The following is a 16,348-nucleotide window of genomic DNA, read 5'->3' as shown; positions in this document are numbered from 1 at the left end:
TCTCTTTTCACTTGTTTTTTCTAACTTCTCTCTCTGTCTTTGTCTCTCCCTGATTTTTTTAACTCTGCAAAGTTCAAAAAACTAGTTTTTCATTAAAGTTGATTTTGTTCTTGGAGTCTGGCCACACTATTGCATCAGCCCTTTTGTGCGATGCCCTTGAGCATTAGCTTTCAAAATAGAGTAAATGTTGGTTCCAACTCAGCTGGCAGCTATTTCAGATCTGTGACAGGCTCCGGCATTAACTGGCCCCCGGAGTTTTGTCTTTCATCATTATGCAAATAAATCTCAGATTTCTTTCTTTCTTCAGCCACAGGTGCCGTGTATTCCCTCCGGAGCCACTTTCAAGCATGGAGACCCCAAACCTCTCAATTCTAGATGACCGATTTAATTCCATCTTTGCCCCTGTTATTATGAATCACATGGGGATTATTTCCCTTTCATTTCTCTCCAGAGAATTTCCCAACAATCTCCAAATCCAAGAACTACTTGAATTATCCAGGGATCCCTCCTGAGAGGGAGAATTATGATAAAAATTTCAGCTCTGCTCTTTGGCCGAATCCTCCAGGGGAGACTTTGGGCAGAGAAATATGGAGTTTTGGGACAGGCAGAGTCTGTGCTCTTGAATGTACATCTCTCTCTTTTCAAGATGAAGCTGAATGTTTCTCTGTGTTGAGAAAAAGCAACTGTATGTTGCACCTTGTGAGAGTCCTTTGATTCTTCTAAATCTTCTTTAGAACCAGGAAAGGGATTCATTGATTCACCTCATGAATTATGGATCTCCTGCTTCTGCTTCTGATGCTGCTTTTGTCCCATCCAGTCTCTGGGAAGCTGAGGATGAAATGCCCGCTGAGTTTGGAGCACCAAGATGGAAAACAACCACGGAGCTTTTACAGCCCAGGAGACCATCTCATTGGTATAGTCCTCACTGGAAGTGAAATATTGCATATAAAGTTGCTTTTCAATATGGCTCCTTCTCTTCAGTTTGTTTTCCATGATTCGTAAGTCATTCAGGGTGATTGAGTTACACTCCCTCCATTCTAACCCTCTCCTTCTTTTCTGTTTCTTATTTTTCATTTATTCCTATATTGGGGAATATGTCTAATTTCCTGAATGATTTTGATTTCCATGGCTTCTATTTTGTGAAAGAGACTCAAATCCAAAAATGGATCTGAAAAAAAGCTGAAAGGGCTGCAGATTATTTTCCTTTCTCACTCCAGTCCTTAATTTTTCACTTGAATAATGATTTTAAAGTAGTGGTGGAATCAGTTGTAGTTGCTGTACCTCAACCCATTTCCATATTTGTGTAACTGATCATTGGATCAATATTGGTTTAAGGCTCAGTAGGCTTGTGGAGGATTATATATTAAAAAAAAGTATTTATTGTTGCTTTGGATTATAATAACATGTTTTAACAATAGGAAGGTTTATGGTTTTTTATATGGTTTACGATTCATTTTCAACATTCAAATGGTCAACAAGAATTCCCAGTTCCTGCACAACCTCACACTGGGCTACAACATCCACAACAACTATTTGAACACTTTCCTCACTTCAGATGCCTTGCTGGACATGCTCTCCACTGGAGAAGCCAATGTCCCCAACTACGGCTGTGGAAGGAAGGAGAACCTCCTGTCTCTTATTGATGTAGCTAAAAGGGAGATCTCCATCCAGATGTCAACATTAGGAGGCACCTACAAAGTCCCACAGGTTTGTGTGTGTTTTTCTCAACCTGGTAAAGTGAGGGGTGGGTGGTGGTGGGTGAACAATAGATGCAATCATGTCTTCCCCATGGAATTCAATAGCTGCTTTTCTCCATATTCTCAATATTTTACCCCATTATGTTCATGTTGAAAATAATCATAAAAGGCCTGAAAAGCAAGCAATACATTCCCTGGAAAAGATATTCTAACAACTATTAACTGATCAAAAAATATCCCTGGTTGTTGAGGCCTCTATTGGCAACTTCATTTTCACGCATAAATAATGCCTGCCCTATTCACTCAGATTGAAGTTGCCAATAGTAGCATTTTACCTATCTAAAATGTGGAATAAAAATTACTCTATAATTATAGACCAAATAGACTAGCAGATATTGTGGCTAAAATTTATGCCATGATCCTCTTAGTTAAGCTTGAGAAAAATGCATTCTTTGCAGAAGAAGTAGAAGGTAGAGTTAAAAGCCATATAGATTTTATAAGGAATAATGCATGTTAATAATCTAATAATCTAATATTGGCAACAAATTTGTCCTGAAATATATAATCTATATCAGTGACATAAAACTAGGTTTGCTGCTTTCTAGATGTTAGTGCAGCATTTGACTCAATAAACAGAGAAATATGATGGAGAAAATGTTTTGCCCTCAAAATGGAGCTCAGACTGTTGGCCCTGATCCAAGCCCTTGTTTGAGAGGGAGGTTTGGGTTCAATGGAGCCATGAGAAGAAGGATCTATGCTTACCAAGGGGGAAGGGAAAGATGCATATTTGAACCCTTGTTCTTCAGTATAGATTTGAAATGACTTACTAGGACTAATGCAGGGTCAAAAAACAGATCATAAATAAATTTTATTTCTTTTTTTGACAAAACTGACTAAATTAGTGGACCAGTGAAATGCAGTGCATGTAGTATACAGTACTTGGATTTCAGAAAGGCTTTGACAAAGTAAACCACAACCTATTTCTCGGGAAGCAGAAAATATGTGGGATAGACAGCATCAGCCCCAGATGGGCTCAGCCTGTGGTCCTCAATGGAACTACATCTGCATGGAGGGAAACAAGCAGTGGGGGACCCCAAGGTTCCATTTTAGGCCCAGTTCTCTTCAACATCTTCATGAATGATTTGGATGAGGGGAGAAATGGGGAAATCATCAAATTTGAAGACAACACTAAAGTGGCAGGAATAGCCAACACCCCAGAAGATAGGCTCAAGAAGATCCAGGTGGATCTAGGTAGACTTGAACCCTGGGCCTATCTAACAAAATGAAATTTAATGTAGAGAAAAGTAAGGTTTTTTTAGTTAGGCTAGAAGAACCAAATGTACACTTAGAGATTAGGTGAAAGCTGGCTCCATAGCAGTAACTGTGAAAGTGGTCTTTGAGTGAAAGTGGACAATCACTTAAATATGAGCCAGCAATGTGTGGCAGCAGCCAAAAAAGCCATTGCAATTCTAGGCTGCATTAACAGAGGGATAAAATCAAGATCACATGAATTATTGGTACTGCTTTATAAATGCTTGGCAAGACCACACTTGGAATAGTGCATCCACTTTTGGTCACCATATTATAAAAAAGATGTAGAGACTCTGGAAAGAGTGCAGAAAAGATGATTAAGGGCCTGGAGACTAAAACATATGAGGAACAGTTGCAGGAATTCAGTATGTCTAGTCTAGTGAAAAGGATGAGGGGTGACATCATAGCAATGTACCAATATTTGGGGGGCTGCCACAGAGAAGAGGAGGTCCACCTATTTTCCAAAGTACTAGAAGGCAAGACAAGAAACAATGGATAGAAACTAATCAAGGAGAGAAACAACCTAGAACTAAGGAGAAATTTCCTAATGGTGAGGAATGGAACGTCTCCCCTTCAGAAATTGTGGGTGGTCCATCACTGGAGGCTTTGAAGAAGAGACTGGACAGCCACTTGTCTGGAATAGTATAGACTGATACAGATTAACAGAGTTGGAAGGGACCTTGTAGGTCATCTAGTCCAGTGGTCACCAACCTTTTTATCGCCGCGGCCCGCTGAGCGCGCGCAGGGGTGGGGGCACGGCCCAGGAGCTTTTGCGCACGGCCCATTGCGCACGGCCCAGGAGCCTTTGCGCTGCAGCGTTCATGTCCCCCGGCCGCTGCGCGGCCCGGTGCCAGGTACTCCACGGCCCGGCACCGGTCCGCGGACCGGGGGTTGGGGACCACTGATCTAGTCTCTGAGCCTGAATCTTGGCTCCCTCATCATCCAAGGAGCTCAGTTAGAGAAAGGGCAGGAGTGAAAGTGGTGCTTAAATGAAAACCTCTCAGCTCTCCAGCTTCCTCAGCCCCAATGATTAAAGTATCTGAGGCCCAGTTTTCCCCCATGTTCTTCCATCAATCTGATGTTTGGGGCTCCAGAGAGAAACCACCAGCAGAACCAACCCAATCTCAGCCTCTGAGGAGGATCTTGGGGTGGGTAAAAGGACTCCAGCTGCTGCCCTCAGAGCTGATTTGGGAATTTACCCAATTTCTGCTTTGTCTAAATTCAGAAAATATGGGCATTGGCATAAAATTTAATCTATGGAAACTGACAGACTCTGAAAATTGTGGCTGTTGGAACAGAGAAAACTTCAATTAAAGACCAAACTTGGATTATGCAATTGACAAATCTTATTAGGCTTTGAGGTCTGCCTATTTCTTGTATAACTGGAGAAAGAAGTTAAAAAATTTCCTCCAGAAAGAATCTGGGATAGAGAAACAAACTATTTTAATATATTCATGAGAACCAGGTTGGATTTATTAAAATCTAATATTTTTGACTTGATCTGACCCCAAATATAACACAGCATTCTTCATTGCTTTTTCAGATCAAAGTTGAAACTGCTTCAGAGGCTCTGAGTGAAAAAAGTAAATTCCCCTTTTTTTACCGGATGAATCCCAAAGAAGGGATCCTGTACCCAGCAATTGTCCACCTGCTCCTCCATTTCAGATGGACCCTGATTGGCCTCTTTGCTTCAGACACAGAGAAGGGAGAGAATTTCATGAGGACTTTTACTCCTGTGCTTGTCAGGAGTGGAATTTGTGTAGTTATATCACAACTGTTCTCAACAACTGGATATGCAGTATACCTCAGGGATTCCCTCTCTAAGTGGAGACAAGTCAGTGTCTTTGTTCACTTCATGGAACTTGATTCCATTTGGGAGAGAATTCTTCCTTTCCATTTAACATTGATGCGTCTGCCAGGACCCATTGAAGGGAAAGTCTGGATCCTCACAAATTTTTTTATATATCTAATGAAGAAGCGTAGACTTCTCAAATACATCCATAGTATTTTGAACTTTGGTTATCTGGGGAAAAAAAGGCCAATGGATGATGCCTTTGAACCCAATTTCTTTGTGGAAGAAAAGTTTCAAGATCCTCATTTCCACTGTTCTCTTTCAAAGAACCTCTTTTCTGCCAAAGGCCGCAGAAGATGCACCCAGAAAGCCCCACTGGAGACCCAGGAGAAAAGGAACAGAAGAAGGTTCCCAAATAACTACCAATATTACAGCCTCATTCAGACTCTGGCCCAGGCCTTAAATGCCGCTTATTCCTCCAGATGGAGGAGGAGAAGGAAGGAGGGAGAAAAGACTTTGGGGTTTCCAAGGCTGCAGCCGTGGCAGGTATGGGGGTCCCAATATTGATCCATTAATCTTAGATCCTTTGGAGGAGGAATCCAGAGGAGAAGGAGGGGAACCAACTCAACAGGTCTGGCCAATTCAATTACTCAGGGAATAATGGTTCCCAAGAGTAGATACCATGGCATTTTAATATTAAAACCTGCTAATTTAAAAATGCTGTATTCTTTCTTAAATACATTCCCATATTTGTGGGTTTGTGATTAGGATGGTGGAATTTCCCCTTTGTTCCGTCCCCACTGCAGGTGGGTCTGTGTGCAGCTCAACAGGCAGCTAAACCCCCCTCTTCTCCTCCAGTGAAAGGGAGCCTGGGGTGGATCTGGGTGTTTCATTGGGAGAAAAGGGCACGGAGAAACTGAGGAAATGCAAAGAGTGAGAATCAAATATAAATAGGAGATAGGCAGCATTAACTAAGAGCCAACAAAGAAGCAGCTGGAACCTCTCCAAGGATGCTCCGTGTGAGGGACGGAGGTCTCCGGATGACCAGGTGTCTCGGTCAAACCGGCTGCTTCCGTCTCCTCCAAAGGCTGAGAGAAAAGGGAGTCTGGCTTCAGACCATACAGTGAGGCTTATCTGCCCCCGGCCACTAGGTGGTGCTAGAGCAACAACAGCCCAATAGATACCTGTTGTGGCATGACAACCTTTCTAAATTTGGAGGAGACCCTGAGACCATCTAGCCCAACCCCTCCTCTCTGCAGGAATCCCACTTAAAGCTTCTCTGACTGATGGCTGCTCAGTCTTTGCACTCAGACAATCCATGAAGAGGAGACTGAACTTCTCTGCTTCACTGGCTCAGCTATAAAACAGCTCATCCTTTGATCATATTTTTTCTCTCCTTCAGCTAAAATCTCCTCTCTTGTAACTGAATTCATTTTTCCGTGTCTGACACCCTGGAATAATAGTGAGCAGATCTTACGCTTGTGTGTAACCTGTGTCAGTGATTGGAAGAGGGCTGCATCCTCCCTTCTCCAACCGAGAGATTGTGTCAGTTGGAAAAGGGGCTCCCAGACTCCTCCTGATCTTCAGCTCTTCTCCTTGTTCTCTTTCCTCAAGGCTAAGAGCAGCTCCTCTGATCTCTTCCTTGGCTTATTTCTCCTTCCCTGAAGTTCACACGTAGATTTTGTGGAAATTCTCCTCCAAGCGTGATGCCCGCAAGGGGACCTGGTCCTTGAGTTGGGGTCTCCCCAAACCACAAAGTTCACTTCCTGAGATTCTTATGGCTGCATTTGCCTTCTTTCCATGAACATCTCCCTGCTGACTCCGATTCTGTTTCTAGTTAACTATGATTTTGAGATCATTTTCACAAACATAAATATCAAGTTTGGTGTCCCTCATCTTTCTTCCAGTCCATCATTAATGTTCTTATATGAGACTCTATTGTTAGTCAAGTCCTAGTTGCTAAAAATCAAATATTTTTCTATTGCTTTTTACTTACGCACCATTCTGTGTCCTAATGATAAATATTGTTTCTGGAAACTTGATATTCCTCTTATTAAATTTTATTTTATTCAAAAAAGTAAAATACAACTTTGGAAAATAAAACTATTACAAAGACAAAAAAAGCTGGACAATATATATATATATTAATTGTGCATTAAAAACAGACAAAACTTGCATATTGTCCCCCCAGTTGAATACAATACAGCAATAATAGTTTCTCCCCCTTGCAAAATAGGCCCACAATTATAAACTACACATCTATTTGCAACTACTTGACTTGTCATCTATATGCTGTATATAAAAAACGTAGTTAACAGGCAATCCAACAATAAAGTTAAAATTAAAAACTTCAAAATGGTCTGTTATCTGCTATTGTATTTAAGTCAGAGAAAATTTACAGGAGCTTCTTATCTACCACAGACCACCACAGTCATTATCTCCGATCCATCCTGAATCTGTTCATGATTCAATATCTTTGTTTGATTCTTAATAATAATTCGTTTCCTTAAAACTTTAATTAGGATCTTTCCCAACAACTGCTTTCTATTCCCCAAAGTCACAGGACCTCCTGTAAATTGAAACACGACAACTCTTAAGACTTGTTTTCCGGTTAAGTATGACAAGTCCATTCCCCAATCTCCCTCAATCTTCTTGAAAGAATCCATTTCTTCAGTCATCCGTTCTGCCCACTTTGAGTCTTCAGGGTCCATGGCCTCTCCAGCCATCTCCAAGCAGCCTGCCTTCAAACCAGACTCCTTCTTCAGGGATGCCAGCAGCAAATTCTTGGTAGTACAGTGGTTTAATGCACCCTGTTATTAACACAGCTGCCTGCAATTTCTGCAGGTTCAAATCTTACCAGGCTCAAGGTTGACTCAGCCTTCCATCCTTTCTAAGGTAGGTTAAATGAGGACCCAGTTTGTGGGGGCAATAAGCTGACTTTGTATAAATATACAAAAGTATGAAGGCTATTACTTAACACATTGTAAGCCGCCCTGAGTCTCCGGAGAAGGGCGGCATATAAATCAAATTTAAAAAAAAAAAATTCAGTTCCAGTCCATCCATCCATCCAATCCATCCGATTCAACAATTGTTGCTTGCTTCTGATTATCGCCTTTAAGTTGATTTAAAACCATTGTTATTTTATCAAACTTTTTAAATGAAGTTTCAAATAAGATTTTTAAGTAGAAAAGCTTTATATTCTTTAAATTAAATCACATCAAATTAGCTTACTCTAGGATCTACATCTTAGATCAAATCTTGCGTGAAGGGGATTTATCAACTTGACAGTATTAATGATAACAGAAAAATTGACATCCAATAGCAAAAAGTTATCCCTAACCTATTAATTCCCATTAATCTATTATTAATCCCTGGCCCATTAATTAAAGTATATAAAGGTTTCCCCTATGCTCTTGTATGGAGCAGAAGTTTGGGATTTCTACTCAACCACAGTTCTAGAACAAACACAGTCCCAGCACCTGAGCTGTATTGTGGGTGTAGATCTAAGGACATCTGCTGCAGCAGTTAGAGCTGAATTGGGAATGTATACAATTCATCCACTATCCAAAATCAAAGCATGTAACCACTGGCACAAAGTCAATGAAATGGAGACTGATAGACTCCCCAAGTTATGCTTACTAGAGCAGATAAACTCACAATCACAAACCTCTTGGATCACTAAACTGATTAATTGTGGAAGTAGCTGTGGCCTTCCTGTCTCTTGCGTAACAGGCGAACAATAAAAAAAAACAGCTGCCCAAAGAATTAAGGATGTAGAAGCACAAAATGACATGGCTATTCTTAGTAAGGTGGGTAAGTTGAAATGGCTGAGCAAATACAAACCTACTTTTCAACTAGACAACTATTTAAAGTTACAACTGCCAAAACATCTTAGGGAGAGATTTACGTGAGGGAGATTCAAACAGCTGGACACAATGGTCAGATATGGGAGATGCCACTCTAGACCTTATAATGGACGTCTCTGCATTGGCAGAGTGGCAGAGGCAGAAGACCTGGCTCACATCCCATTTGATTGCTGCCTGCATAAGAGGGTGAGAGGCAGGTACCTTGGTCCATATACCAAAGGAAGGACCCATCGGGAATCCCATATCAAAATGACTCACCTTATCTGCAGCCAGAATTTGAAAACAACATTTAATACAGCTCAGAACTTGAGCAAAATGGCTCGGTTGAGATCGGAATTTGTGGGGCTGATTGGGGTAGACTGAAGGGGTGATATTGAAATATCATTTTATCATATTTTATTTATCCATATATTATTGTATTCTATTCCAATCTTATTTTGAATTGCATTTTATTCAAATTCCATTTTAAATTGTTTTTATCGGATTTTAGTAATAATTTGTGTTTGGAACTCTGCACTTTGATTTGGCCCATGGACTAATCAATCAAGTAAACAAACATAACCTTCAGGTGTCGTTGGAAAAATTTAAAAAGATTAAAAATTATTTGAGTATCATTTTGAAGACAGTTTTTATCCATTTAGTTATCATACCATCCGCCCCTCAGTTTTCTAATCACATCACACAATTGTTTGTGAGTCCGTTACTGAAATCCAGTGATATCACCAGAGTTCCCATAATCTATTTAGGAAGTGCAATGATGTGTGAGAATGACTTTTGGGATGAGGAGAAGAGAGGCTGCCTAGGGAAGGATCAGAGAAGAGGGGAGAATCCAGGGGTGAAATTCACTTACCTTCCCTACCGGTTCGCAAATGTGTGCGCACTACCACAGAGCCCTCATCAGAGCCTCCCCAGACTCCAGGACTGGCCCATGTCCCTCCCCAACCTCCTCACTGTCCGAATCTGCTGCCAGCTCCACTATACGGATTGTTGCTTCGGCTTCTGTCAATCCTGTCTCCAGGCGCAGAAGTGCATTTGAGACACAACGTGGCATCTGGAGAATTGATCTGGTGAATTTGGATTGAACTACTTCTAATGATGTAAAACATGAAGCTGACGGTCTGAGCAACGTCCCATAAAGGAGCTGTGCTAGCGACTTGGGCACAAAAAGCTTAATAGCAGCAGGGACATAGTAGCCTCCCTTTGTGCGGAAACAATGAAGAATGGTGCTGGCTGATCTTTGGCCCAGGGCAGCTGCATCTCTCTTGAACCCTTGGCCTGAATGGCCACCCCCAGGGATTTGAAGGGGCTTCCCTGCTCTATTTTGTGGCCATTTAGATACCATGAATAAAGTTTTGGCCTTTTTGATCTTTGTTTTCTCATCATTGATGCCCAGTTGATTGTAATTGCAGTGCTGGAGAAGGGCTCGCAAGGCTCTTTTCAGGCCTTCTGGTGTCCTGGAGAGGATCACAGGGGCATCTGCATAGAGCAGGAGGGCGATGCTTCGGTCACCTATTTTTTTTGGGGGGGGGTGATTTGGTTTGTTTAGCCATTTTACCATGCCAGTTATGTAAAAGTTGAAAAGCAGGGGGGCCAAAATGCCCCCATTTAACCCCCTTTTGAGTTTTAACTGACTTCGAGAGGGACCCCTGCATAGCACACCTCACCTTGAGGGACGTTTTGGTATGTAGGGCAGGTAAGAGATGAAGAAGCCTGTGGTCAATTGAGGCAGCTTCCAGCTTCTGCCATAGCTTAGTCCTGGGAACCGTATCAAAGGCTGCCTTGAGATCTATGAAGCAGGCGTAGAATGATGCAGGTCTATTTGATATGTATTTTTCCATCAGTTGATGAAGAACTAAGCCCTGATCTCCCCTCTCTAAGCCCGGCTCCCTCTTCAGCGATCAAATTCTCCAGAGCCAGCCACTCTCCATCTGGAGGTGTTTTCCATCAGGATGACCAGGGAGAAGATTAGCCTGACAACTTTCTTCTTGATCAACCCATGCTTTCTGGGAATCAACCTCTTGTTTTCAAAGAGTTTATGAATCGTCTTTTTTCTTTCTCTGTTCATTTTATTTGTCATCTGCTCTAGAATGTTCCCTATAATTGATCAATTGTGTTAATTATATTTTCTCTATGCTTTGTCAGTAAATGATGAACGAATCTTTCTCAAACATTTTCATTCACTTATGAAGATAATGGCCGTATTTGTATCCTATTTAACCATATTTGGAGATTAGACAATTGTGGAAGAAAGATTCAATGTGGGATAAGAAACAAAGTTTTCAACTTTTCAAATTCCTGGATGCTCCCATTCTAGTTTCATCCCTTTCTGGAGAAGAATGAATTTTGGAATATTTCTGAGAGGAAACTGTATTTGGACCAAAATGGAGAAATAAAAGCAGATCTAGGCATCAAAATCATCTTGATTCTCCCCAAGGAGGATCCCAGGACAGAAATTCTGGCGTATTTTGAAAGACAGAGACTTTCTATCGACCAAGATGTTCTTTCATGGCTAAAGTTGCTCAATAAGGTGGGAGAAATTTTGGTGTCTTTTCTCTATTTTCCAAAGCCTGAGGTCCCATTTCAAGTGGGCAAAGCCTGGAGTCTCCAGGGTGGTTGGCCTCCCATGCCAGGTGGTGTCATCTCATGGAAGCTCTTCAAGAGACGGGACCTAAGTGGAGTGGCTTTGCCATGTTTTATGGAAACCTTTCAAGATCTTACTGGTCAGAGGTTTCTTTCTCCATCAGAGTTTTACTCTACATTAAAAAATCTAATGGAATAAAAGCTTCCTAAATCTTTTAGAGTAAACTTTGTTGTCAGTTTTAATATGATTATATCATCATACATAAATCATTTTTCAATTCCATCCCTTTAGACTACATTAAATAGAAAAGGACTTTATTGTAATGTTAAATTCCAAAAGAAAAAGGGAGGAACTAAAGGAAGAATCTGCCAGTTGTTTTACCTCCTGCATCTGTTTAGAAGTAGTCAGAGATTTCCTATTTACCTCAATGAAGACCAGAGGTTACTTGTCTCCGTCCATTTCTCCCTCCATTTTCCATGGATGGAGAATCCTAACACCTTTTCTTTGGCATTCCTTTTCTTCTGCTCAGTCCCTGCCTCAGTCCAAATGTGTGGAAAGTTGTCATCCTGGATTTGTCAAGAGGGCTCGAGAAGGAGAGCCAGTTTGCTGCTATGACTGCGTTCCTTGTCCGGAGGGGACCTTCTCCACTCAGGAAGGTGGGTCACACTGAGGAAAATGGGAGGCTTTGTGGAACTGGATCCATCCAGAGGATTTTCATGAAAGTGGAAGTTAAAAGACACATTGAAGCTCAGCTGTCATTGTTTTTTTTAATCTGCACAATTTCTTATCTAAATGGAAGTAAATCAAAAAGACTTGGAAGGAGGGGCTGGGAAGAGATGGGAGGAGGGGATGGCAGACTGGGCAAGCTTTACTAACAGCAGAGGAAATATCTCTTCTGCTTTTTAGTTTGGATATGTGCTGCTAAATTCACCTTTCTAGGAACATCTGACTTCTTTGAAATTTGATGAATTGTTTTAGGTCCACCTTCTGAAAGACCTTGCAATCCACTGTATATTGGATCCTCCCCTTGAGGATCACTGAGAAGGTGTCACTGGTCCATAATCTGGTGCTGTGGATTGTTATGGGGGGAACTCATTACACAAATATTCTACCAGTCATGTAGATCAATCAATCAATCAATCAATCAATCAACCAGAATAGAACAGAGCTGGAAGGGACCTTGGAGTCTTTTAATCCACCCCCTATACCCTATACCAGGGGTTCTCAACCTGTGGGTCACAACCCCTTTGGGGGTCGAACGACCCTTTCACAGGGATCCCCTAAGACAGTGGTCACCAACTGGTGGTCCACGGAGAAATTTTCGTATTGCATTTTTGCAGGTGGTGCAATACGGAAAAAGGAGTGCAGCCCTCGCCGTCCGGAATGAATGGTGCTGTTGTGGTGGTGGTCGAGGGGGCGACACAAGCGGCAAGAAGCGGCGTTTGCGATGGGACTCGGAGTGATAAATGGCATCTGGTCTGGGGAGCAGCCAGATTTTGCTCTCCATTGCGGACGCCAGATCAGCCCCCTGCAAGCTCTCGTCTCTTGAGAGACGAGAGTTTCCAGCGGGCCGATCTGGTGTCTGCAATGGAGAGCAAAATCCGGCTTCTTCTCTCCGCTGTAAGTGCGGCATCAGAATTCTGCCTTGGTATATTTGCGGCGCAAGGCAGCTCTCATCTCCTGCCGCTTGGGACTTGGAGCGGTAAATGGTGTCTGGTCTGGGGAACAGCCGGATTTTGCTCTCCATTGTGGATGCCAGATCGGCCCCCTGCAAGCTCTCGTCTCTCGAGGAGCGCTCCCTGAAGTGGCGCTGCAAACTTTGGTTGGGCTCCCCGAGAGACGAGAGCTCACAGGAGGCCGATCTGGCATCCGCAATGGAGAGCAAAATCTGGCTGCTCCCCAGACCAGTCACCATTTACCGCTCCGAGTCCCAAGCGGCAGGAGATGAGGGCTGCCTTGGCCACCGGCTGGCACAAATATACCAAGGCGAATGCTCATGCAAGTTCAAGTAGTGCTTTGCTCCCACACTTCTTCCGGCCCTTGTTGGTGCTCCACACACCTCGGTCTCTCAGGGAGACGCTTGACTTCCTCTCAGCCCCAAGACACTGGCTGGCCCATGAGATGAGAGAGAGAGAGAGAATGAGAGAGAGACAGAGACAGAAAGAGACAAAGAATGAAAGAGAAAGGCAGAATGAGAGAGAGAGAAAGAGAGAGAATGAAAAAGAATCAGAGAATGAGAGAGAGAGACAAAATGAAAGAGAATCAGAGAGAGAATCAGAATGAGAGTGGGGGAGAGAGAGAAAGAGGGGGGAGAAAGTGGGGGGAGAGAGAAAGAGAGAATGAGAGAGTGGGGGAGAAAGGGAAAGAGAAAGAATGAGAAAGAGAGGGGGGAGAGAGAAAGAATGAGAGTTGGGGAAGAGAAAGAATGAGAGAAAAAGTGGGAGAGAGAGAAAGAGAGGGGAGAGAGAGAAGGAGAGAATGAGAGAGAGAAGAGTGGGGGAGAGAGAGAGGGAGGGAGAGAGAAAGAGAGAATGAGATAGAAAGAGTGGGAGAGAGAGAGAGGAGGGAGAGTGCCTAAAGGACCCCATCCTGTCACTGAAAGTCCAGGTGCTTCAGCAAGCGACATGCTGGATTCGTATTAGTGGTCCGCAAAATTTAAAATGATGAACTTGGTGGTCCCTGAGGTCCAAAAGGTTGGGGACCCCTGGCCTAAGACCATTGGAAAACACATATTTTCAAAGGTTTTAGGAATAATTTTATGTTTGGGGGTCATAACAACATGAGGAACTGTATTAAAGGGTCGCGGCATTAGGAAGGTTGAGAACCACTGCCCTATACCAGTTCAGACAAGTGACTGTCCAGTCTCTTCTTAAAAACCTCCAATGTTGCAGCACCCACAACTTCTGGAGGCCAGCTGTTCCACTGGCTAATTGCTCTCACTGATAGGAAGTTTCTCCTGAATTCCAGGTTGCTTCCAGATGTTACAAGATACTGTAGGTATCCTCCAAGTCCAGGATATTAACTGCCATGAGGCAGGACTCAGGATGTTTGTCTAAAAAGATTATATGATTCATTATTAACCTCTAATAATGTAGATTCCTATGAAGATTCTACACATTACACAGGAAATAATTAAGATCCTAGGACTTCCCTCAACTTCATATACCTAGCTACATTTTTTAAAAAATATCCTTCTTTTGCTCTTTTTAATGAAATAGCTAAGAAATACTTCTTGGAAAATGCCCATGGTAACAGCTGTCATCCAAAAAAGGTATTTTTTGAAATGTAACAAAAACAGTATATAAAAGAAATATTGCTTTTGGACTTTCTCAGATACGCAAAAATGCACCAAGTGTCCAGATGATAAATATCCAAATGAGGCCAGAGTCCAATGTATCCCCAAAGTCATAACCTTCCTGTCTTATGAAGAACATCTGGGCATCATCCTGGTCTCTTTTGCCCTATTCTTCTTCCTAACAACAGGCCTTGTTTTAATCATCTTCATTAAATACCGAGAAACTCCCCTTGTCAAAGCCAACAACCGGGACCTCTCCTACATCCTCCTGGTCTCCCTCCTGCTTTGCTTCTTGTCTCCTCTTCTCTTCATTGGTCAACCAAGGAAAGCCACCTGCCTTCTCCGACAAACGGTCTTCAGCATCATCTTCTCAGTTGCCGTTTCTTCTCTCTTGGCCAAAACCATCACGGTGGTGCTGGCCTTCCTGGCCACAAAACCAGGAAACCGGGTGAAGAGATGGTTGGGGAAGAGCTTGGCCAACTCCATCATCCTCTCTTGTTCCACTGTCCAAATTATCATCTGCTCCACCTGGCTGGGAGTTTCTGCCCCCTTCCCTGACTCTGACCTCCACTCCCAGCCTGGAGAGATCATCCTGCAATGCAACGAAGGGGCCGTTGTCATGTTCTACGTCACCCTCAGCTACATGGGCTTCCTGGCTGCCATCTGCTTCACGGTGGCTTTCCTGGCCAGGAACCTGCCTGGGGCCTTCAACGAAGCCAAGCTGATCACCTTCAGCATGCTGGTCTTCTGCAGTGTCTGGGTGACTTTTGTGCCCACCTACCTGAGCACCAAAGGGAAATCCATGGTGGCTGTGCAGGTCTTCTCCATCCTGGCCTCCAGTGCTGGTCTGCTGGTCTGCATCTTCATCCCCAAGTGCTACATTATCCTTCTGAGGCCAGACCTCAACACAAAGGAGCAGCTCACAGCCAGAACAAGTGTACAAACATGAGATATAACACAAATGTGATATTGAAAGAATTGTTAAAAGTTTCTTTTATTTGAAAGAAGGCAGTAATTATCCCCACTTAAATAGTTTGTTTTGAAATGGGAAATGGTTGAATGACTGGAATTATTGCATTATTCATCCCAATAAATCTAGCTAAAGAGAAATCGGTGAAAGTCATTCATAGGAATTTTTAAATATTTTGCAGCTCCCAAGAACCAGACACTTTATAATTTGAGCAAATATTCCTACTGTCAGTGACTGAAAATATAGATGTGTAGAAAGAGAAAGTAGGAAAAGAGGTAAGATGGAAGCTGTAGGACCCATCCTCCAAGAGTTATACCATCATCTTCATGAGAACCCTTGTTCACCAAGCCAGGTGGGGGTGGGGGCGTCCCTGAAGGCTCTCTCACCGAGAGACCCCATCAGCACCTCTTTCCAGCAGCTGCCCCTCCCTAGGGAAGGAGGGCTTTCTAAGGGATCCTGCATCCTCCCCCCTCCGTCCCTTTAGTGGGTGATAAGGACCCCTCCGACAGCCGGATCTAATCCCCTCCTCCCCAGCCCGCGGGGCTGCAACCTCGGTGAAGGGCACTGCGAAGCGAAGCCTCCGAGGTTTCCCGGAGCCCAGCGGTGAAGGATCCGCTAACCCGGAGAATAACTTCTCAGTCGCCCTCCTCCTCCTCGCCTGCCCAGCTGTCCTCCTCTTGTGGGGAGGCATCGGGTGAAGCTGCCGCTCAGAAGCCCCGCTTTGGCTCCAGCGTCCCAGAGGCCTCCCTGCCTCGATCCCCCAGGCAGCTCTCTTCAGTGGGGCTCCCGCAGCCTCTGAGCTCCGACGGGGCTGGGAGGGGAGAGGCGCAGAGCCG

General features: G+C 43.4%; 1 protein-coding gene across 1 annotated transcript; it reads left to right on the top strand.

The window, feature by feature from the left end:
* Positions 1–771: 771 nt before the first annotated feature.
* Positions 772–15,718, top strand: LOC132710311 (vomeronasal type-2 receptor 26-like). The gene is made up of 6 exons (XM_087871948.1): positions 772–998; positions 1,419–1,707; positions 4,552–5,346; positions 10,981–11,193; positions 11,777–11,903; positions 14,581–15,718. The coding sequence occupies exons 1-6, from the start codon at positions 772–774 to the stop codon at positions 15,489–15,491; spliced, it is 2,562 nt and encodes an 853-aa protein (XP_087728074.1). The 3' UTR covers positions 15,492–15,718.
* The last annotated feature ends 630 nt before the right edge of the window (positions 15,719–16,348 follow it).

This window comes from Pantherophis guttatus, chromosome 6 (assembly GCF_059756535.1).
Source record: "Pantherophis guttatus breed Tessera chromosome 6, ASM5975653v1, whole genome shotgun sequence".
Classification (NCBI taxonomy): Eukaryota; Metazoa; Chordata; class Lepidosauria; order Squamata; family Colubridae; genus Pantherophis; species Pantherophis guttatus.
The sequence above is the reverse complement of the archived record's forward strand: the minus strand, read 5'-3'. Positions and strand labels throughout refer to the sequence as shown.